The sequence below is a fragment of the Pseudopodoces humilis genome, chromosome 26 (assembly GCF_049639895.1).
Source record: "Pseudopodoces humilis isolate 2021_Gansu_Grassland_sample_001 chromosome 26, ASM4963989v1, whole genome shotgun sequence".
NCBI classification, from domain to species: Eukaryota; Metazoa; Chordata; class Aves; order Passeriformes; family Paridae; genus Pseudopodoces; species Pseudopodoces humilis.
The window spans coordinates 4,123,635-4,145,460 of record NC_142225.1 but is presented as its reverse complement, the minus strand read 5'-3'; the positions used below and the strand labels follow the sequence as shown (position 1 = coordinate 4,145,460).

General features: G+C 48.0%; 2 protein-coding genes across 5 annotated transcripts; both read right to left on the bottom strand.

Annotated features, from left to right (window-relative positions):
* Positions 1-546: 546 nt before the first annotated feature.
* LOC102105945 (polymeric immunoglobulin receptor-like) lies at positions 547-11,445 on the bottom strand. Its single transcript, XM_014258194.2, has 11 exons — positions 11,296-11,445; positions 7,743-7,838; positions 6,692-7,021; positions 6,203-6,532; positions 5,270-5,593; positions 4,603-4,917; positions 3,588-3,708; positions 2,990-3,108; positions 2,116-2,235; positions 1,924-1,985; positions 547-1,120 (listed from the first exon to the last, which is right to left on the bottom strand). The coding sequence occupies exons 1-11, from the start codon at positions 11,339-11,341 to the stop codon at positions 1,001-1,003; spliced, it is 1,983 nt and encodes a 660-aa protein (XP_014113669.1). The 5' UTR covers positions 11,342-11,445; the 3' UTR covers positions 547-1,000.
* Positions 11,446-13,301: 1,856 nt separating this feature from the next.
* Positions 13,302-20,648, bottom strand: LOC102106133 (polymeric immunoglobulin receptor-like). Of its 4 annotated transcripts, none has more exons than XM_088067106.1 (8): positions 20,568-20,648; positions 19,740-20,081; positions 17,912-18,241; positions 17,465-17,839; positions 16,487-16,952; positions 15,295-15,407; positions 14,539-14,671; positions 13,302-13,520 (listed from the first exon to the last, which is right to left on the bottom strand). In XM_088067106.1, exons 1-8 carry the CDS (start codon positions 20,602-20,604, stop codon positions 13,472-13,474), a joined length of 1,845 nt encoding a protein of 614 aa, XP_087923232.1. In that variant the 5' UTR covers positions 20,605-20,648; the 3' UTR covers positions 13,302-13,471. The 4 variants fall into 4 exon arrangements, with proteins under 4 accessions (XP_087923232.1, XP_087923233.1, XP_005529479.3 ...); XM_088067107.1 differs by having other exon boundaries at positions 14,543-14,671; XM_005529422.3 differs by having other exon boundaries at positions 17,510-17,839.
* Between the last annotated feature and the right edge of the window lie 1,178 nt (positions 20,649-21,826).

Here is a 21,826-nt window from a genome sequence, read left to right as displayed (position 1 = left end):
TCCAGGGATCTGTCCCGGCCCTCCAGGGACCTGTCCCGGCCTTCCACAGACCCTTCCCGGCCTTCCAGGGACCTCTCCCGGCCTCTCCACAGACCTGTCCCGGCCCTCCAGGGACCTGTCCCAGTCCCTGCACGCCTTTCCCGAGACCCAAAGCCCTTCCCACTGAGGGGATGCAGCCCTGGGGATGCAGCAGGTGAGCCCTCACCTCCCTCTGAGGGCTGGCAGGAAGGTGCAATGTGGATGTGAGAAGTGAGCAGGAGGGAGACATTGCCCTGCTCACCCCAGCACTGAAAGTCCGCAGTTCGGGAATTATTTGTGTTTTATCCTCAGTGAAATTCTGGAATCTGCAATGTAGGGATAATTTGTGTTTATCCTCAGTGAGGCCCAGTGTCTGCCAGCTAACCCAACCTGCCATTGCCACCTCTTCATCATTACAGCTTCCTACGCTGCTTTATCTGTGGAATATTCAGCTTTTCCCACCCTTTCTGTGCCTCTCTGGGTGGGCTTTCTTGTGATATCCCACAGACCCTGAGTTCCCCAGTCTGCTGAAAGCCACTGGATTCTTTATTGATCATGCATACAAACACTCCAGACGTGTCTGGCCTGCAGGTGCTGCCCTCAGGTCGGGAAAGCTTAGGGAAATCAAAAGCATCAGATGCTGCTCTAAAGGGTTTTCCAGTTGCCTTTAAAAGAAAATGGGATTATTTTTTTTTCACAATGCTCCTTCTGGCCAGTGAGAGCCCAGTGTAGGAACTGGGGCTGCTGGTGGGACGAGCCACTCGAGTTCCTGCTGTTTCCCAGCCCAACCTCCTCACTCAGACCTGCACTTCCAGCCCCCTTGGGAATCAAACCATTCCTCCTAAATCACCACTCAAAGCTGAATTTAAGCAAAAAGAAAAAAAAAAAAAGGTCAAGTTATAGCAAACTGTGGGATCAATGAATTGTGAATTGTGTAGTGATCCTCAAGGTAGAGGCAGTCCCAGGCGCTGCCACCTGCCCCTCAGACCCGGTCCTGGCTGGGGGACACGTCCAGGACTGTGCTGTCCCCACCGGAGCTGTGCTGGGCGATGCTGAAGGAGGTGACGAGGAAGGAGGCGAGGTCAGCGTCCTCCTTGGAGCTCTGGGAAGGACAGGAGCACAGTCAGGGGATGGGGATGGGCAGCAGGGGAAAGGCAGCATTTTGGGGATGTCCCAGGATGACACAGGGACACTGGAGGGGTGGGATGATCCAGCTGATGTGAGCGTCATCCTGGGAGGATCCCAAAAGCTATTAAATTTGGGATTCCTTGGCAAGCCTGGGTGCTGGCATCCACTCCCCTGTCCTGAAACTGCTGGTCTTTCTTTACTGATCACTCCAGTTCATCTCCTGGCACTGACAACACCTACACCTCTCCTGTTGGTAGGGACTTTGAAAGAAAAGTCCCTACAGGCTTGAATCTGGCACCTGCAGCTACTGCCAAATGGTGCCACTGGACCATGATCCTACCCGAGGGGAGGGGAGGCAGGGAAAATTAGCGAAAGGCAGATAAAAGAAAAAAAAAAAAAAAATAAAAATAGCCCCTGCAATGGCCGAGCCCTCCCTGCCTCCCTGTGCCCCCTGAGTCACTGAGAAGTAGGATGTGATGGTTTCCAGCCATCTGCATATCGCAGTGATTCACATCTCTGGTAACAAACCCAACCTTCCTGACGCTGCCTGGGGCTGCCTTGGTTCATTTCTTGAAGCAAAATGACATCTGTTAATGTCTCTGCTAAACCAGGGAGTCAGGACAGGGGTGAGACCCACCCATGGGGGCTGGATCCGGGTAAAATGGAGAGCACCTGGGTATAAATAAAGCCCCTGGGAGGAGACTGCCTCTTTGGGACAGACTGCAGGGCTGTGGCCAAGTCTCCCAGGTCAGTGGCCTCTCTCCTGCCTCCTCTTACCCTTTTTGCCTTTGTTGTGTCAGCAGTGCTTTCCGGAGCATCCGTGGTGGTGGTGGTGGGCTCTGCAGGCAGAGAAAGGGAGGTGTTGGGGAGGGGACAATGGCTGGCAGGTGTTTCTGTGGCTTTTGTGGGGTATTTCAGCAAGGAAGGGCTGCCCCCGAGCCCAGGGCTGGGCTGGGGTCAGACACTCACCGTCCCCTCCCATGGGGGTGTCCTGGCTCTCCTTCACGTTGTTGATGGCACTGAAGTCCCTCACGCTCTCAAAGTCTGACATGCTGATGTTTGTCCTGTAGCTCCCCACGGACACCAGGTCTGGTGACAGGGAGGAGGAAAATCCCTCAGGTCTTGCTCAGAGTGGGTGGGAGCACAACAAGACCCAAACCCTCTGTGCCAGGCGATGCTGTGACACAATGGGCAAAGCCCGTGGAGGGCTGGGCTCTGTCTCAGCCTGGAGTCTGGGAATTTGAGTTCTCTGGCTGGGTCAGTGTGAGGAGCAGGGGGTTGGAGCTCTCTGGCTGGGTCAGTGTGAGGAGCAGGGGGTTGGAGCTCTCTGGCTGGGTCAGTGTGAGGAGCAGGGGGTTGGAGCTCTCTGGATGGGTCAGTGTGAGGAGCAGGGGGTTGGAGCTCTCTGGCTGGGTCAGTGTGAGGAGCAGGGGGTTGGAGCTCTCTGGCTGGGTCAGTGTGAGGAGCAGGGGGTTGGAGCTCTCTGGGTGGGTCACAGGAGGAGCAGGGGGTTGGAGCTCTCTGGGTGGGTCAGTGTGAGGAGCAGGGGGTTGGAGCTCTCTGGGTGGGTCAGTGTGAGGAGCAGGGGGTTGGAGCTCTCTGGATGGGTCAGTGTGAGGAGCAGGGGGTTGGAGCTCTCTGGTGGGTCAGTGTGAGGAGCAGGGGGTTGGAGCTCTCTGGTGGGTCAGTGTGAGGAGCAGGGGGTTGGAGCTCTCTGGTGGGTCACAGGAGGAGCAGGGACCTTCCTGCCCATCCTGGTGTGGTACCAGGAGAGCAGCTCAGCCCAGCACTTAAACTCAGTGCTGCTGCTGTTTCTTGAGAGCCCAGAGAGGCAGGGACTCACCAGATCTCTTCAGCTGCCTGTATTTGACAATGGCAAAAGCTGTCACAACAATCAGGATCAGACCAGCAAGAGGGCCCAGCACTAAGGCCAGTGTGTTGGAGCCATGGCTTTCCTCAGAGCTGGAACAGAGGGAGAGAAATCTCACTGAGAGCGATGCATGTGAAAATCCAGCAGGCTAAATTTGTGTGGGATGGTAGTTCTGAGTGAGCATGGTGCAATTCAATCAATTAACTGGATTCTAGCACATGGAATAAAATAAAACCCAAATAAAAATACAGGCTTGAGGTCAACAGCTCCATCAGCAGCTTGGTTATAAATACACAAAGGAAAGTTCTCTAATATTAACAGAAGTACTTTCAAATAGTACCTGGAATTTCTAATAATATCCTTCTGATACTACTTTCGTGAATTAGAGATTAATTATGAGTCATCTTGCCCTTTTGCTCTCACTTTTTATCTTCTCTGACATTTAAAGCAAAGTTCTTTGGGGCTGAGTTTTTTCGTGTGTTGCTAAACAACACACACAAGGTGTGTAAACACAACGGGTTTGTATAAACCCCACAAAAATGAGAAATGGCAGGGGATGAAGGGAACCAACCTTTCTGGGACAGCTCCTTTTCGCACCTCAGCATCGCTGTAGGCTCCTCCTGGGGGAACAGCTCCAGACTCATGGCTGGAATTAACATCCAGGAGCTCTGGGCTGTGCTTGGCATCGCTCCCTGTGTGTCCCAGAAAATGAGGGTGGTTAGAAAGCAGCAGCATGAGAACTGGACACAAAAACTACAGGGATGTGTTTGGTGGACATGGAGCTGCTGTGGGTTTTGGCTTTCCGTGAGAGGATCTTCAAAATGGGGGTTTGAGGCCTGAAATGCTCTCACGCCAAATAATTTACTGCAAAAATCTCAAGTAGGATCTCTCTGCCTGTGAATTTTGAAAGAGTCTTGCATTTCTAAGTAAAAAGGCTTGCATTTCTGAGTTCTGCCTCTAATAATTTCCAGACTGAATTTTGCATCCTTGCTTTGTTTTTATTCCTGGCTCCTTGCACACCAAAAGCAATGACATGGGGCTGTTTCACTCTGTTTCCACATTGGCCATCACCCACTTAGGGTGGGTAAATATCAGATACCCAGGGCTCTAATCTTTCTCTGCTTCTAACTATATTCCTCCCCCCAAAACCATTTCAATTCCAAAATACTCCACCAAAGCCGAGGCTAAGCCCCTTGCTGATGGTGTCAGCCTCTCCTGCTCTTTACTGGTTTCCTGTTTATTAAGATAAGAAGTTCCCTGGAGCAAGATCTCCGAACTTGATCATTTCTTTACCTGAAAGGTGCCAGATGTTGCCTAAAATAAATGATGCTACACATTGTGATAGGAGCAATTAACCAGCACGGGGTTAAAAGTAAAATGACTGTGGAAAGAGGTGAGCTTTTTATGACTGGGAAGTCAAAACTGAGCGAACGAAAACGTGAAGGGAAATCGTACAAATCAGGGAGGGCGCTGCTGGCACCTGCCCGGGATGCTGTGCTTCTGTTTCGAGTTGCTGCAGCCTAGCGGTGATGGAGAGCCCTCCCTGCACAAGGGACGAGCAGGGAAAGCCCTGCCCTGGAGCTCACCTGTGCTCACCCGCAGCTCCACGGCCATGGTTTCCCCAAAGGCACCGTTGCGTTTCACCCCACACCAGTACCAGCCTTCATCTTCCTCCGTCAGCGGGTCAAAGCTCAGCACAGCCGTCCTGGTGGATGCGTTACAGGTGGCACCCGGCCCTGGCAGCCCCTGATCCAGCTCTGGCAGCATGGAGCAGCTGGTGTAGTTCCACTTGCACCAGTACTTCTCGTAGGAGTAGTACTTGCAGGGGTAAGAGCAGGTTAAGTCCACCCGGGAGCCCAGTTGTGCCTCCACTTCCTTTGGTCCTGTCAGCGCAGGTTCTCCTGCGAGGGCAAACAGGACATCAGGGGTGCTGGGGTTCAGTGGTGGGGTGGCCAGCAGGTAGTGGGGGTGGAGCTTTGAGGGAAAATGCTCCTTGCGCTGCTTAATTAACACTAAAGGTGCTGTTTATGGTTCTTCTCTTGCAGGAAAGTATTTCTTTGTTAAGAAATACTTCACGAGAATTTTCTGTGAACGCATTCCCACTAAACTGAAACTTTCCCTGTCTCAGTTTTGAAGCTGCTGGGGTGAGTTCAGGCTTGGCGCTCACGTCTCTTCCCAAAAAGGCAGATTGCTCTCTTGGGGTGGTTCTATCCCTCCTGAACAGGCAGAGAACTGCCAGTGCACACCTCTTACCTTCTACAACCTTCAGTTCCGTGGATGATTGCTGGTCCTTCAGTTCATTTGACATGCACCAGTAAAAGCCCTCGTCCTTGGCCTGCAGCTGGTTCAGGATGACGGTGACAGTTTTGTTTTCGGGGTTCTCAAACATGGCCACTCTTCCTTCATAGCTGTACTTCACGTAGCCGGTGTTGTCTATGATCTTGTCACATCCCTGGGGCCTCCACTTGCACCAGATCCTCGTGGAAAATTTCATTAGAGGATCATAGAGGCACTCAAAGGTTGCTGAACTTCCTTTTTTTCCAGTTACCGTGGTCTTTAACTGAGGGAAGTTTTTGTCTGTTGGCAAGAATGAAATGAGCAGTTATAAGAGTCTCACTTGTGTCTGTGGGGCACCCTCCTCAAAAAAATCAACATTATCAGATCCAACAAAGCTGCCATGGCTAAAGGAAGGCCAGGCAAAGCTCAGGGGTGCAAACATCAGGAGATTGTCCTGACACTGGTGGGAATTGATCCTAAAGGATCAGTCAGGCCTTGCTTTTTCCCAAATTCACCGAGTGCTGTTGGCTTTGTGGACAGAAATTGCAAAGCTTTGTTCCCTTTGCTAGAGGGACCCTCTACATCTGTCAGTTTGAGATTTAAGGAACTGGGGGCTTGAAGAGACAGCTTGCTTGCTTCAGACTGGGGCAGGGGAGTAGAATTTGTCTCCTGGAGTTTTGGGCTGGGGAGCAGAGCTATCCACTTCTGGGAAGGTGAAGTCTGGATACAAGCTTTATTTAGTGATGGTTTAGTACTTACAGGTGGTTAAATTGATAGAAAGAAGCGTGTAGATGAGAGAATAGGATAATAGCAAAGAGAAATTCAAGTTCTTGCTAAATAAAGTGAGACTGCTGGTGATGCTTTTGGAGAAAGGGAGAGGAAGGGGAAAACACCCTGGGAACAGCTCACCCTCGTAGACAAACACGTCCAGTTCCTTCGATTTTCCTTCCTTCCCATATTCACCAGCCCCACAGTAGTACAAGCCTGTGTCTTCCCAGTCCATCTGAGTCATCGTGACACTGAAGGAGCCTGGAGGATCCTCAAAAGTCAGCAGAACTCTCCCTTGGAGATCCGGATCGATATTCCGATGGCTGTCGATGATGTTCCGGCAGCCGTCCTTCTCCTTCTTGCACAGGTACCTCCTCATGTCCACAGTGTCCTCGCCAAAGCTGCAGGACGCGGTCCAGGTGCTGCGGAGCTTCAAGTAGAAGAGCTCAGCCGCCTCAGGAACAGGTGGGGCTGTGCACAGACACAGTCAGGGGCTGGAATGAGACTTCCCTGAAAGCACCTGCAGCTCTCAGACACCCGACAGGCCTCGTTTGAAAGGGAGAGAGGGGGGGAAAAACTCAAAGCAAATGGTATTTTAGGGATTGCAGGATCCATAAAGGTTGTAATTACCTTCAGCAACACTGAGAATGACCCTGTGGGACAGCCCTCTGCCGTTGACCCCCACGCCACACTGGAAGGTGCCGGCGTCCTCCGGCCCCAGCGCCGAGATGTTGATCTGGAAGTTCTCGGCGTCGGGGTGGTCGCTGAGGGAGATTCTGTTCTGGTAGTCGGGAGCCACGTAGCGCGTGGCCACCACGGTGACGCAGCGGGAGCCCAGCTCCCTGCACCAGTATTTCCTGTCGTGTCTGTTCACCGGCGTGCCAGGGTAGAAGCATTTCAGGGTGACCGAGCCGCCCAGCACGCCATAGACCTGCCGAGGGCCGAACACGGGGCTGGAGACTGCGGGGAGAACAGGCTGCGTTTCAGGACGGGATTTCCTGAGCCTGAGAGAGATTCAGGCTCTCAGTGGCTGATCTGTTTCCCAAAAGACTTTCCCTTGAAACTCCCTCAGGCTCAGAAAATTGTGTCCACACCATGTGTCCCCACGGCTGTGCGGCCTCCATGGCCTGCGAGGCCCCATGACCTGATTAAGATGCTCCCCATGATGACTCAAAATTTTAGCTTTTACATTTTTCAGGTCCTGTACTGCATTAGTGCCTAACTCCGAGCCCCATAGAGAGTGTTGGTAAGCTCTCTTCGCACTCTGGTCAGACAAAATAATCCTTCTGAGAACCTCAGGCCTTGAAAATCATAAACAAAAGTGAATTGCAGGCAGAACAAACTGGGGGAATATGACTTCATTACCTGAAGCTGGAATTGGAGAATTAACCTCTGATATGCAAATGGACCAAACTTACATCTGTCTGAGAAACTCATGACCTTGTCCATTTTGGGTGTAGCCTCTTGGGAGGCTTCATCTGCCCTTAATGTACCTGAAGGTCCTTCATTAAACTCATTATTATTCATTAAATATATCCACTTTTATCTTTTTAACTTTGTCTGTCCCCTGCTTCGAGGTAAGCCTGTTCCAGGCATCACCCAAACCCTCCTCCTCCCTTCCCAGCGCCACCTCTGGTCCTTGGCCACCCCAAAATCTGTGCCCTGGGTGGGTGACACTCACTGGCTGCCTTGGGGAGGTGTCTGCCTCTTGCAGACCCAGCTGGAGGCAAGGCGAGCAGGAAGAGGAACAGCAGTAATGTCATTTTTCTTGCATTCCCTGGAAAAGACGTGGAAGGTCTTGAAAAATCACATTTGCAAAATGTTAAGAGTCTAATAAGCTTTGTGCTTGGAGGATATGAGGGTTGTGGCTATGTAAAGTAGGGAGAAACACGGGTTTGAATCGCTCCTCTTGAGGAATTGGATGGGAAAAAAGGGGGTTGATATCTCTGTTCTTGCCTGGGTTGCTGCACAGGACAGGACTGCCCATGGATCTCATCCCAACACCCCAATATTCCCTCTGCCACAGAATTCCTGACTGGAGCCTGTATTTGCTGACTCTGTTTCCCTGGTCTCTCCAAGGAGACACGAAAGAGAAAATAGGGTGATATTTTCACCTCTACTTTTTAATTCTTTCCTCAGCTGCTGAGGAATTGAGTGAGCTGTAGGGATTTAGCTCAGCTCTGCTCCTCCAAAAATCAGATTTTATGTGTGTTTCCTGAGCCCAGCTCTTGATCCACCTGCCTGTTCCAAGTTGATAGAAGGCACCCACAGGAGCTGATAAGAGGTGCCAAGGAAAACCTTTATAAACAATCAGAGAAATTTGATTTCAGGGCATCAAGTGACACGATTTTATTAAGGGTAATTCCCGGCAGAAGAAAAAAAGCTTTTATTTCCCTGTTAAGATGAAAGGTGTTCTGTTGTGCTTCTTCCTTGTATTGTGATTTCTCCTTGCTCAATGGCCACTTGTCCATGGCTAATAATTAACTCACTGAGCATGAAAAATTCTCTTTCAAACACATCCCAGAAGTAGCCAGCAAGGCAAACATGACAAATTCTGCAGAAAGCAAACACTGTGGCACAAAGAGAGCCTTGACGTTTGCCCCTGGCTGACAGCAGCTCCTCTGCCTCACTGCCCTCCAGCCTGTGGTGCAAGCAGGACCCAGTTCAGCCTTGCCCATTTTGGCAAAGCTGAAATAATCTGTTATTCTGATTTCTTCAAAAATTCCAGCTCGTTTTGGGGTTGTTCTGTCAGCTCTGGAAGGGTTACCAAGATCTCTGCCTACCCAAACCTGTGGTTCCTGTGCTCTTGCACCACCAACACCTACAGCTCTGAGTTGGTTTAAAGTGTAAATGGAACAATTGCAACATAATGACCTTTTCTCTTGCTTTCCAGCTCAGGACAGATAATTTTATTGTTGTTGTTGTCTTCATGTGGTCCTGGGAATGAATAACAATCTCAGTTTTGATTTGGTGCTGGGCTCTAAACCTCGTTGCAGCTCCACTGGGTGACAAGGACATTTTAGTGATGTGTTTTTAGTGTCTTTACCCTTAACACTGGCTGATGGTCATTTCCTGGACATTTCTCTGGACCTGGGTTGGGACCATCACCTTCCTCTCCAGTGCTATTTTATGCCTAAATTATGGTATTTTCCAGGTTTCTAGCAGCAGTGCTCTCTGGCCAGGCTGGCTCTTCCAAATCTCATCCATTACAAGACTTTCCCCAGGTTTCTGTTGTGCTTTTGGGATTCTGTCAGTCCTAGGGAGAATTATCTTCAGATTTATAATTTGGAAGAGACCAGGACCTGACCCCCCCAAGTTGTGCAGACCTGAGCCAGGAGCTGCTCTGTCTGGGTACAGAATATCAGACTTCAATTCCCAAATTCTGCTGAATTCCTGCTGCAGGGATTGCCAGGGATCAGCCCAGTCCAGCACATTAGATATTAACTATTGCTCCTGACAATGAACAGTGTCAAGGCCATGGGATTGACAAAGCATGAAGGTTTAATTGTGATATTTGTCATTCCAGCCTGGGAGCCCTTCTGGATTTTTGTGGAATGTTTGCTGCTATTCAAATAGTTGAGAAATAACAATATAGAAGTAATATATTGCATATATTCTATATATTTTATATACAGGTAATATTTCCCCCCTCAAATCCTTTTGATCCATGGGGAAGCTGTGCAGATGCAAATTGTTGTAGAGAGAGTTGTGCTGTGAGGAAGTGCTGGAGGCTTCTGTGCCCAGAAAAAGGGCACAGCAACATATTTCATCCTGCACAGGACTGGATTACTCACATCTTCAAATGCCCATCAAGGTCACGGCTGACCTTGCCTTGCCATGGGTTTTATTTTCTGCAGTGGAATGGGGAAAAACCACCATTCCACCCCATTTTCATGGGGGTAAGAATGAGCAATTAACTTGCAGATAAAAGATTGAGCTGAAACACGTGCAGAAAATAAACATTCCCATGTCTAAGCAGATGCCTCCTTTACAATTCTGAGAAAATAAATAGGAGGGGCTTGTTTGGTTATGCAGTGAGCAGAAACACTTCAATAGAACTTGCTGAAGAGTATCAGGATTTACCAAGAAATCAGCAGTTTTCAGAAATGCCTGCAGTGCTTGGGACTCTCTGAACTAAGAATGTTTGTGTCAGTTAAACATATGAGCAACATATTTCAGAAAAGAAATTAAATAGAATAAACAGGCAGCTCTCAAGGCAGTAACTGAAATCCCAGCTGAGATTGTGCTGCTGGCCCAATTTTACATTCCTTTCAGCTATTGGATCCACTCTACACTAGCCTGAGACCTGATTTTATGTTCCTTTCAGATCCTCCATGCACCCACTTGTTGTTTTTCAGATCAGACCTTCATGGTTCATTCGTTTCTTGGGCTGGAGAGTGAAACCAACTTCAGCACCATGAAATTATTTTAGTTTAATTCTCCTCTGCCTGCAAGGAGCAGGAGCATCCCATGGCCCAAGAGGCTGGAGGGATGGATGATGCCAGTGTGGATTCATTAACAATTGCAATTAGGTGATGATTATTTGTATTTGAGGAATGTATTAAATCTATAGGAATGTTCCCTTTGCAGAGTGGGAATTCAGGGGTGTAGGACCCTTCACTGGTCTGAGTGGGACAGGGGCTCCTCTGATTTCACTTTTAGGAGACCACGTCCAGTCCATTTATTTAAGCTTCAGGTTCTATTTATCTTCCTGTAACTGTACAAACTTCTCAGGGAGCTTCTAAAGCAGCTCCTTTAGGACACAACTGCAGCAATTCTCTTCTAAAATTTCAAAATCTGATGGTTGGGGTTCAAAAGGCAGTAATGACCTCAGGCTGAGTCACAAAATTTAGATTACTATGGTAATATTTACTAACTTTTATTTCCCATGTTAAAACTTAAAGCACATATTGTAATGATAATTAATCTGTCGGTTGTTTTTTTTTTTCAAAAACTAAATATTAAAAACCTGCTGCACAGAAGAAACCGTAACTGCCATAAGGCTGTTCCTGTGGTTCCTTCAGAAGAAATCAGCCTCCCACCAGTGAGCTCTGAACATGAAATGGTTCCAAACCTTCCCTCCCATGTGAGGAGGGATCCTCAAAATTGGCTCAAGACTCATTTTCTTCTCCTTCCCCATCCCACCACGGCCCTACGAAATCTCAAATCTTTTTTTTTTTACAAAAGCTTAAATCTTTGTGCGTTCCCAAAGATGCCAAAGCCGCGTTACTTACACCCCAGGCACTTCTGGCTTTCCCTCTCGGGCGGGTGCTGGGACATGCTGTGAGTGTCCTGTGTCCCCACGGGGCTGTGGCAGTGCCAGCCTGCTTTAAATACTCCCTGCACCTTCAGCCCTGTATTTCCACCTGTTGTGCCTTAAAGGAACAACATCCAGCAGCGCTGCCAGGTGAGCTCTGCCCACGGCAAAGCCCAGCCAGTGCCCAGCCCAGCTCTGCTGTCCCTCCAGGGTGTCCCCTCGGATCACTCCTCACCACAGCCACCCCAGCCTGAGGGGCTCCCAGGAAAACTCCAGGGCTCCTCTGCCTCTTTTGGGAAGGAGCTTGGTGGCTCTCTGTGGTCAAATCCATGGAGAGTCTTTTGGGTACCTCTGTGCCAGCTTTTTGTTTGGGCAGGACCTGAGCAGCCAGGGCAGCTGTGATTCCTTGCTTTGCCTCCTTTTAATGATGCAAAAGCAGGAATTCCTTCTAACTGGGGGGGTCACACGGAGCTTTCCTCGCCCACTCTGTGAAAACTGATGTGTTTGAAGGGGATGGCACCTCCTGCAGTGCCTGGGAGCAGCAAGATCCTGACCCAGAACTGGGATCTTCAACAGATTTGTCACATCCTAAAGCCAGCCTTGGAAATGCCTTTTGTTTAGCTGAGGGTGCTGAGCTCCATTTTTTCCATGAATGTGCAGCTTTTGGGGTGAGGAAGGAGCTTTTGGGGTGAGGAAGGGTCTCTTGGGGTGAGGAAGGAGCTTTTGGGGTGAGGAAGGAGCTCTTGGGGTGAGGAAGGACATCTTGGGGTGAGGAAGGAGCTTTTGGGGTGAGGAAGGAGTTTTTGGGGTGAGGAAGGGTCTCTTGGGGTGAGGAAGGAGCTTTTGGGGTGAGGAAGGAGATCTTGGGGTGAGGAAGGAGCTTTTGGGGTGAGGAAGGGTCTCTTGGGGTGAGGAAGGAGCTTTTGGGGTGAGGAAGGGTCTCTTGGGGTGAGGAAGGAGCTCTTGGGGTGAGGCAGGAGCTTTTGGCTGTCGCTGTGCTTGGTGGGGATCTTGGACTGAGCCACCACCACCTCTCCTCAATGGGAACAAACCCCAATCCCTTGCACACTTCCCACCATTCCAAACATTCCCCAGGTAATGCTGGCATTACTTTTTTGCCTCATGGCCACCGAGCTGTGCTGGCTGGACCACAGTGGACACAGCTGTGTTTGCTGTCCTGGAGCTCCCACTCTCCCAGGCACGGATCCCTCGGGACCCCTTCCCTGCTGGGTCCTGCAGAGGGATGGAAATGTGGTTTTAAGACCTTGCAGAGGAAGATGGGATGGCTGTGGGCAGAGGAAAGCCTGGCAGAAATATGGGAACCTGTAACTCCTGGTGCATATCAAGGAGGAAAAATGAACCCAAGGCTAATAAATAGTTTTTTTTTTTTAACCAAACCCCCCCTTTCCACCCTCCAGTAAATCCAATCCATGGCCTCATGTAAGTAGATTTGAAATGTATTTCCTTGCTTTAGCACATGAGGAAGCATTTCCCTGCCAAGTCACATGTTCCAAAGCATTTTGGCATCTCCAGAAAGCAAACAACCTTCGGACTGCTTTTATCTGGGGAGTGCAGATTGCAGCACGAGCCACGATCCGAGCGTGAAACCAGCGCTGCTGCTCGGGGCTGGGCTGTGTTTGAATTTGAGCTGCTTCTGAAGCTCTGGATATCCCTGCAGGAGAGGTGAAGGAAAAATAGCACTTTGGGAACGTGGGTGGCTGAGAAACTGAAATCAGACGTGGTTTATGTGTTGTAAAATGACTCCATGGATCAGGATTTTAAAAAAAAACCAAGAAACAGTAAAATCCTTATTATTTTTAGTAACCTGGCCCCTTCCAACCCAAACCATTCTGTGATTTTCTGATATTTTGCCTCTCACTGAGCAAGCCTGAAGCCACAAAGGTCTTTCCCTCCCCACCCCTCCCCAGTTTTACCTTTCCCTCAGGGAAACAACCCACAAATAGCTGGGTTCAGGTGCGTTATTTTATTCTCTCTTCTGCAAAACGCGGAGCAGTTTGGGCAGTGTGGGGGTTCAGCTCTCACTAAAGGGGATTTGGGTTCTGGGGAAAGCACTGGAAGGTGTTGGGGGCTTGTCTTTCCACAGAGAAAATCCCCAGCTCAGGTACCCAGAGGCTTTCACAGCAGATTCTGGCTCAAGTCTTCATCAGACACCTGGAAAAGTAATTTTTCTCCGTAGAGTGACTGTAAAAGAGTGAAACAGAAGAGAAGCTGTGATCTGGCATTGCCTCTCTGTGGTATTTGTAGAAGTCATTTCATAGGTATTTCTGGGTTTATGTCAGTATTGGTATTTTAAATGATATTTTAAGGAGCTCTGGGAACAGAAAGGTGGAGAAACCCAGGTCAGAAGGGACTTCTGGAGCCAACCTCCTGCTCAGTTAAGAGAATTATCCCAGATTTTACCCCAGCCCAGACATCTGGGAAGAAAAGGCACAAATAATTGCTGGGTTTCATTCTCCCTTTTAGGAGTTTTTCACAGAATGTTGGTTTATTTTCAAGGTTTTAGGGGAGGTGTAATTTTTCTTTCTATTCTTTACATTTAGGACCAGAAGACCGCTGTTGGCTCTGAGTGCATTGGAGTGAGAACATGAAATCACCAAATTTCTGAGCCACTATTCCACTAATTTTTTATTCAGTGGAGTCCTTCTCACTGATAGAAATTCTCACAGATCAAATACACTTTAAATGATGATTTTTAAAGGAGCTTTTCTCTAAAAAAGCACCAACAGTCTGAGACTCTTACATAGAAGCTGGTCATCCTGATATTTCCAAGGATAGCAGAGATTGTCCTGCACAATAGAACACAGAAGAATGGCATGGTTGTAACACAGTGAACAATAATTACTTCTGTGTAATTCTGATAAGGATTTACTGAAAGAGGCAGGAAGGGCAATAACAGCTTTACTACTTGCAATCGAAAATTATAATCGACCCTACAATAAATATATTAATTTTATGTAGGATTTAATCCAAGTCTTGTGAAATCCATGGTTTAACGTTCCTTGGTAAGGAATAAAGGCAAGAGTTTGGCAGCAGAATGTGATTCTTGGACTGTGGATTGTAAGTCCTGGACTGCACACCTGGTGCCTCTCCCGTGGAGGTGTTTTCCTTACCAAGCCACAGACTCCCTGCTCAAAATTTGGTTTATTCTCTTTTATCAAGGGAGATGATACTTGCAGTGCCAGTTGCAGCAAACACCCACCTACATTTGCCAGAGCCCATCCTGAATTCCTGCTCTTCTCCTGGACTTGGGCTCTCCTCCATCCCTTCCTCCCTTCCAGGGCTCAGCCCAGCCAAAGCTGGCTCCAGGCTCCCCGTGGTGCTTCTTTCCTCTCCTTTAAGACAAAACACACGGATGCACTGCAGGGAACACCCCCACTAGCACCTCTCTAAGTATTCCAGTGTGTCAGACACCAAATGGGGCCATTATTTCACAGTTTCCTTCCTGTGAATAAGGAATGTCCCCTCACCGCTGTCATGGCTGAAGGTTTTCTGTCCCTAAGTTTATTTCTATGGACATAACATGGTCTGGATTAAGACAGATGCACGTGTCTTTGAAAATCAGTTATTACAAGGGATTTTTTTGGGCCTGTCTTTGTCAGCTTTGCATGGAATGAGCTGGATTTGGCCGCAGAAGCTGCCCAGAGTGAAGCCACTCACACCTCACAGGTCCCTCCCTCCAGGATTTTCTATCGCCCACAGAGCCACAAACCCTCCACACACAAAATCCCAGCCTTGCTTTCAGCAGGGCTTCAGCATTTCCTTCATTTTGCTTTGCATTTGAGCAGGTTGAAAACTAAACCAAACAACCCCTCAAGGACTTTGGTTGCAGGTCTGGGGCTGCGGAACAGACACGTGTCTGGGAGATGGAAACATTCCACGGGTCAGACTCCAGCCCTTGGAAATTTAAACCAAAACAACCACTGCCACCCCAAAAAGTGATTCCTGGCCAATTTACCTGTCTGCTTTTGAAGCTTGATTTTGGCCAGGGTGAGGATGGTGATGGTGATGCAAATCAGCAAAAGCAGAGCTGGTAACACAGCTGGGAGCAGCCGTGGTTCACCCGAGGAGCTGGGAAGATGAACCACCAGGGTTTAATTAGGTTTGGAGTCACCTTCGTGGTTCATGAAGGTGGTTGTTTTCACACTAAAGAGTACCAAGGAGTTGTAAGCTCTGACTGAATCAAAGTCAACAGAGTCAAGGAGAGTTGCAATCATTTGATCTGGAGTTTGGCTTATGAGGAAGTGATTTCTACGGCTGCTGTGTGGGGTTTGTGCTGCCAGCTGAATTAGTCCCTCCAAAGGGAAAATGAGCTGTTTGCACAACACAAATGCACAAGAAACACATCTTTTGGTGAGTTGTTACAAGCCTCACATTTTTGGAAGGTGCCTTCCCTCCTTCTGTCAGGATGACAGGGAGATGTGGCTTGGGGGAAGCTGGGGTGGGGAGGATGGGGGTGGATGCGGATCCGAGGTGCCCATCTCGGGATTGAACTAGGTTTGTGGACTTTGCCCGGCTGGGCTCTGGCTGACCCTGCAATTCCTGGTGCATCTGCACCACATCCCCTCAGCAGGGCTGGCTGGTGGCCACAGCTGGTGGAGAAGCTGGAGCTGCTCACAGGGAGCACAGGAGGCGAATCCACTGGGAAGCCGCTTGCACTGGGGTGAGACACAGGAACTGGTGTGGAGAACGACCAGGGAACAATTCCTGGCCAAAACACTGCCAGGCTTTGGCTGAACCTCACCCAAAGCTCACTCCTGGTTAAACAGCGAGCTCCCACACTGCCCGTGGGCTCCTGGCTGCTGCAGGGCTCGGGGAAGGGGTGTCCTGAGCTGTGCAGCAGCCACACGTTCACCAGGGCTGTTGCTCAAGTCAACCTCAGCAACATTCCCAAGGTCCTGTCCCCATCCTGAGCCCAGGGAAACAGGCAGGAGCACGGCTGTTGACTCTGGCATCTGCTCCACAGGAGCAGCCAGCACCGGGAGGGTCAGAGACAAGTTCAAAGTGTGCAGGGACACGAGGCGAGCTCGCCACCTTCTCTCCCTTTTCGTGTCTCCTGGAGGTGTTTTCAGCCGTGCACAACTTCCACAGGGCCCTGGGGAATGGGGCAGACGGGGTGAGAAGCACCAAGGGTGTGGCTGTGAACTCACCTCTCCTGAAAGGCTTCACCTGGGGAGGTTGCAGAGGTGCCAGGGGTGGCAGAGGGTAGCAGGGAGCTGCTGCCGTGGGTGACACTGGCCATGGTGGTGTCCTTGGGGACAGTGCCCATGGTGTCCTTGGTGACACTGGCCATGGTGGTGTCCTTGGGGACAGTGCCCATGGTGTCCTTGGTGACACTGGCCATGGTGGTGTCCTTGGGGACACTGGCCATGGTGGTGTCCTTGGGGACAGTGCCCATGGTGTCCTTGGTGACACTGCCCATGGTGGTGTCCTTGGGGACAGTGCCCATGGTGTCCTTGGTGACACTGCCCATGGTGGTGTCCTTGGGGACACTGGCCATGGTGGTGTCCTTGGGGACAGTGCCCATCAGGTCTGCCATGCTCCCGTGCCTGGCCATGCTGGGGGTAGCAGGACTTGGTGCCGTGGCTGTTCCTGGGTCCCATGAGGAGCAGGTTCCTACAGAGAATTTTGTTTAATAAAAATTTATTTTGAGGCTTTAATCCCCACTCTTTGGCAGAGGCAATGCGTTTGTTGGATTTACCAAAGATTTACACATCTCACCTCGCGTCTCACGTGAAAAACCACCAGACTGGGGCATTTCTGCTCTCCTGGGAGTGCTATAGAAAGCACCAGTGAAATCCTGAATACCTGGCAAACATCCTACTTTAACCCCACTCTTTCTGCCTTTGCCAGAGGAGCAGTTCCGTGGATCTGGCTATTTACACTCTGCAGTTTCTCAAGATAACCTTCAGCTTATCCTCAGAGCCAAACACCTCCCTGTGCTGCACTTGCCAGGACCAGGATGTCAGCTCCTGGGGGTTTGCATCGTAATGAATCAATAATAGAACCCAAACCTATCCAATTCCTTCAGAAAGCTCAGCTCTCTCACCCCTGAAAACCTCCCCCATCGCCTCGGCTGCTCGCTCACAATTAAAGGAGATTTCATTTCCTTTGATGCCGTTTCTCACCGTGTGGAATGGTTTGGGGACCATCCAGGCCGTGCCACCACCTACCCTTGTGGATGAGCAGCTTCAGGGAGGCCGTGAGCTCCGTGTGCCCACTCCTGGCCCCACACCAGTACCAGCCTTCATCCTCCTCCCTCAGCTGCCTCAGCAGCACCGTGTAGCTCCCGCGCTCGGGGTGGCTGCTGGACATCAGTATCCGCCCTCGGTAGGACTCCAGCACAAACCCCTTGTCATCCAGCAGCACTGGGCAGCTCCCTCCCTGCCACCTGCACAGGTACTTCTTCTCGTAGGTGCCCTTGGGGTCGTGGTGGCAGTGGAAGGACAGCGAGCCCCCGACGGTGCCGCTGAGGAATTTGGGTCTCCTGGGAAGGGCGGAGGCTGCAGGGGAGGACACAGAATTAGCGTTTCACGCCCCTCAACCAGCGCTGAGCTCCCCGTGCCCTGTCCTACCTGTGGCCACCAGCAGAACCACCTCCTGCAGGCTGTCCTGACCCCTCGGGCCTTGTGTCCCACACAGATACAGCCCCGAATCTTCCTTCTTTAAGTTGTTTATCAGGACTTTGGAAGCTCCAGAGCTGTCCTGAGGGGTGATAACGATCCGTCCTTGGTACCTCCTGCCCACGTAGCCGTCAGAGCTGGCGATGAGAGTGCAGCTCCTTCTGCCCACTTTGCACCAGAACCTCTTGTGGTCACTCTGGGTGTCCCCAGAGGGGCACAGGACTGTGACAGAGCCGTGGAGATCCCCTCGGACGAGCTGGGTTGGCCTGGACACGGCAGCATCTGCAGGGAGACAGCAGGACAGGGGCTGTCAGCACACAGCCCCCAAAAACCTGCCCCATCCTTTGGTCTCCACAGCTCAGGCCATGCCCCTGAGCTCTGCCCTAGGATAATAAATAGATAAATATTCATCTTTTTTAGATTATAATACCTCAAAAATATCCACACACACACAGTTCACACCCTGAAACTCCAGCAGTTATTTCCTTTATTTCTCCAAAACCCCTTCACTCAGACATTTCCCCTGTGCCTTTCCCTGGAATCTCCAAACCTCTGTTTCCAACAGGCAGGAAAGGGTTTCCTTTCACATTTCTGAACAGCTGATTTGGCCAAACCTGGCTGCTTTTATACCCCAAAATTATAAATATCATATATCAATATCTAACATAGATATGATAGATTTATATATAATATAGTACATTGATATATAATATATAATATATAAAATATAAAATATAATATATAATATATAATATATAATATATAATATATAATATAATATATAATATATATTTTCTATAAATATGTATTTTATAATAGAATATATTAATATAACACATTAATATTATGTATTACATATATAAAATATATTTATATATAATATATTTATATATAATATATTTACATATGATATATTTACATATAATACAAATACAATTCAATATTATAATATATATTATAATATATATTATATTATAATTATATATATTACAATATATATTATAATTATAAATATACAATTATTATAATATAAATATAATGATGTATTAATACAACAGATGAATATAAGTAATAATTAATAACCATATTATATTAATTATATATTATACAATTATATATATGATATAATGAAATTAATTATATATATAATATAATTATAATATAATTATATAATATATAATTAATACTATATTATATATAATATAATTATATATAATATTCATTATATTAATATAATTAATTAATATATAATTATATAATAGAATTAATTCTATAAAATTATAATAAATAATTATTAATTATAATATATAATTATAAATATTATAATATAATATAATATAATATAATATAATATAATATAACATAATATAACATAATATAACATAATATAACGTAATGTAATGTAAAATAATATAATATAATATAATATAATATAACATAATATAACATAATATAACATAATATAACATAATATAACGTAATGTAATGTAAAATAATATAATATAATATAATATAATATAATATAATATAATATAATATAATATAATATAATGTAATGTAATATAATTATTGTATAATAAATATAATACATATATTTATTATTAATAAATATTATAATTAATAATTTATAAATAATATTATATTACATAATAATGAATTTATAATTAATTCCATATAACATACACTATACAATATTACATTAATATCTATCACTACATTAACAGTAAAACCTGAGGCCCCTGCTCCCAAAGCTGTCCCAGGATCCAAGACACAACCCTACCTGCCAGGACGGTCAGGTTGAGGCTGACGTAGAGCCCCTCGTTGGTGCTGCCAATCCCACACCTGTAGGTGCCCGAGTCGCTGCTCCTGAGCCCTGTCATTGTCACCGTGAAGGTGCCGTTCTGGGGGACGTCCCCCAGGGCCACCCTGCCCCGGTAGTGGCTGGAGGTGAAGCTGCCGGAGGAGATGATGGTGTAGCACACCCCGTTCGCTGCTATTTTGCACCAATATTTCCGCTCGTATTTGTTGGCCGGGGTGGGGGAGTAGAAGCACTGGTGGGTGATGGAGCCTCCGAGGCCTCCTGCCAGAGCCCTGGAGCCGTACAGGCTGCTGGAAACGGGCTCTTTTGGGGCACAAACAGAAGGCTTTGGTTACTCACAGCCATCGCTCCTGCAAGGCAGGGCTGTGCTGCTGAGGGGGACACGGAGCTCAGGAAATCTATTTTGGATGTGGTGTTTCCCCTCCCCGAGTGCCCCCGGTGTCACAGAGCCACTGGCACAGACAGGGAGACCCTCAATGCCCCTTCCAGGACCCCCCCAGACCTGGAGTTAAAGCTCAAAGGCAGAAATTATTGGAAAAGCCTTTTGGCATTTGCCTGAGCTGGCAGCATCCTTCCCCCTGTGCAAGCTGTGCAAGGATTCTCCTCCCAGCTCTGGCCGCCTTTGCTGGCTCTCTGCAGGTTTGGACTGGGCAGGGGGTGCTCAGACTGGTTTCCAGTGCAGGTGGAGGTGTTTGGTGTCCCAGGGAGGTTCAGCCAGAAGAACATGGCCTGTGTGCCCAGTTCCAGCTGAGCCTGCTCTTCTCAGGGGCTGGTGTGTCCCTGACTCACCTTGCAGCAGAGCTGCCAGAAGGAGGAGAAGCACCATGTCCAGCCCTCCGGAGTGCTCCCTCGGCAATCCTCACCAATCTCACGATGGGGAGGGGGTTTTGCTGATTTCTGTGTTATCAAGCAAAACAGAGAGATTGTGGCAACCACTGGAATGCTCTGGGGGCTGCTCAGGGCAGGGCGCTGCCTCCCTGCTGGCTCCGAGTCTCTGACCTGTCCTAGGCCAGAAAAAGGGGAATTCTAAAAGGAAAAAAGATGTTAATGGTGCTCTGCAGATCTCACACTCCTGCTTTGAACTCTGTGCTCTGGGGATGGGGTAAAGGCATCGCTGGGAACGGGAAACAGCCAAAAATGGGTGAGGGACCTGCTGTGGTGCTGTGGCATCAAACCTTCCCTTCTCCATCCTCCCTTCTCCATCCTCCCTTCTCCATCCTCCCTTCTCCATCCTCCCTTCTCCCTTCTCCCTTCTCCATCCTCCCTTCTCCATCCTCCCTTCTCCCTTTTCCTTTCTCCCTTCTCCCTTCTCCATCCTCCCTTCTCCCTTTTCCTTTCTCCCTTTTCCCTTTTCCCTTTTCCCTTTTCCTTTTTCCCTTCTCCCTTCTCCCTTTTCTCTTTCCCCTCCTCCCTTCTCCCTTCTCTTTTTTTCATCTCAAGAAACAACAGGAGAAGCTGCAGATCTCAGGGGTGCCAACATCCTTAAACATCTCCTGTCACTCCCCCAGTCATCACCATTTATATTTATATTTATATTTATATTTATATTTATATTTATATTTATATTTATATTTATATTTATATTTATGTTTATGTTTATGTTTATGTTTATGTTTATTTCTATTTCTATTTCTATTTCTATTTCTATTTCTATTTCTATTTCTATTTCTATTTTTATTTTTATTTTTATTTTTATATGTATTTTTATTTTTTTTATTTATATTTTTGTTGGGCAGTGGGGACAGCTCGGGACCCCCCAGCTCTACTCACTCAGGACAGAGAGGGTTCAGCAGAGCCTCAGCACTTCCCTCACTGCAGCCAAAAGAGACAGAATTGGGAAAAAAAAGGGATTTCCACTCAAAGTCACAATTCCCACCAGGCTGGAGGACTCAAAGCAATGAGGAGCTAACAAAAATTCCCTGTAAAGAGCTCAATGGCTTTTATCCACCCAAAAAATAAAAAAAAAATCAGTAAAAATGTGATTTTTGTGCTTATTTAATATTTTCTGATGTCCAGCAGAGCATTCCTGCTTTTCTTCATTTCTGGTC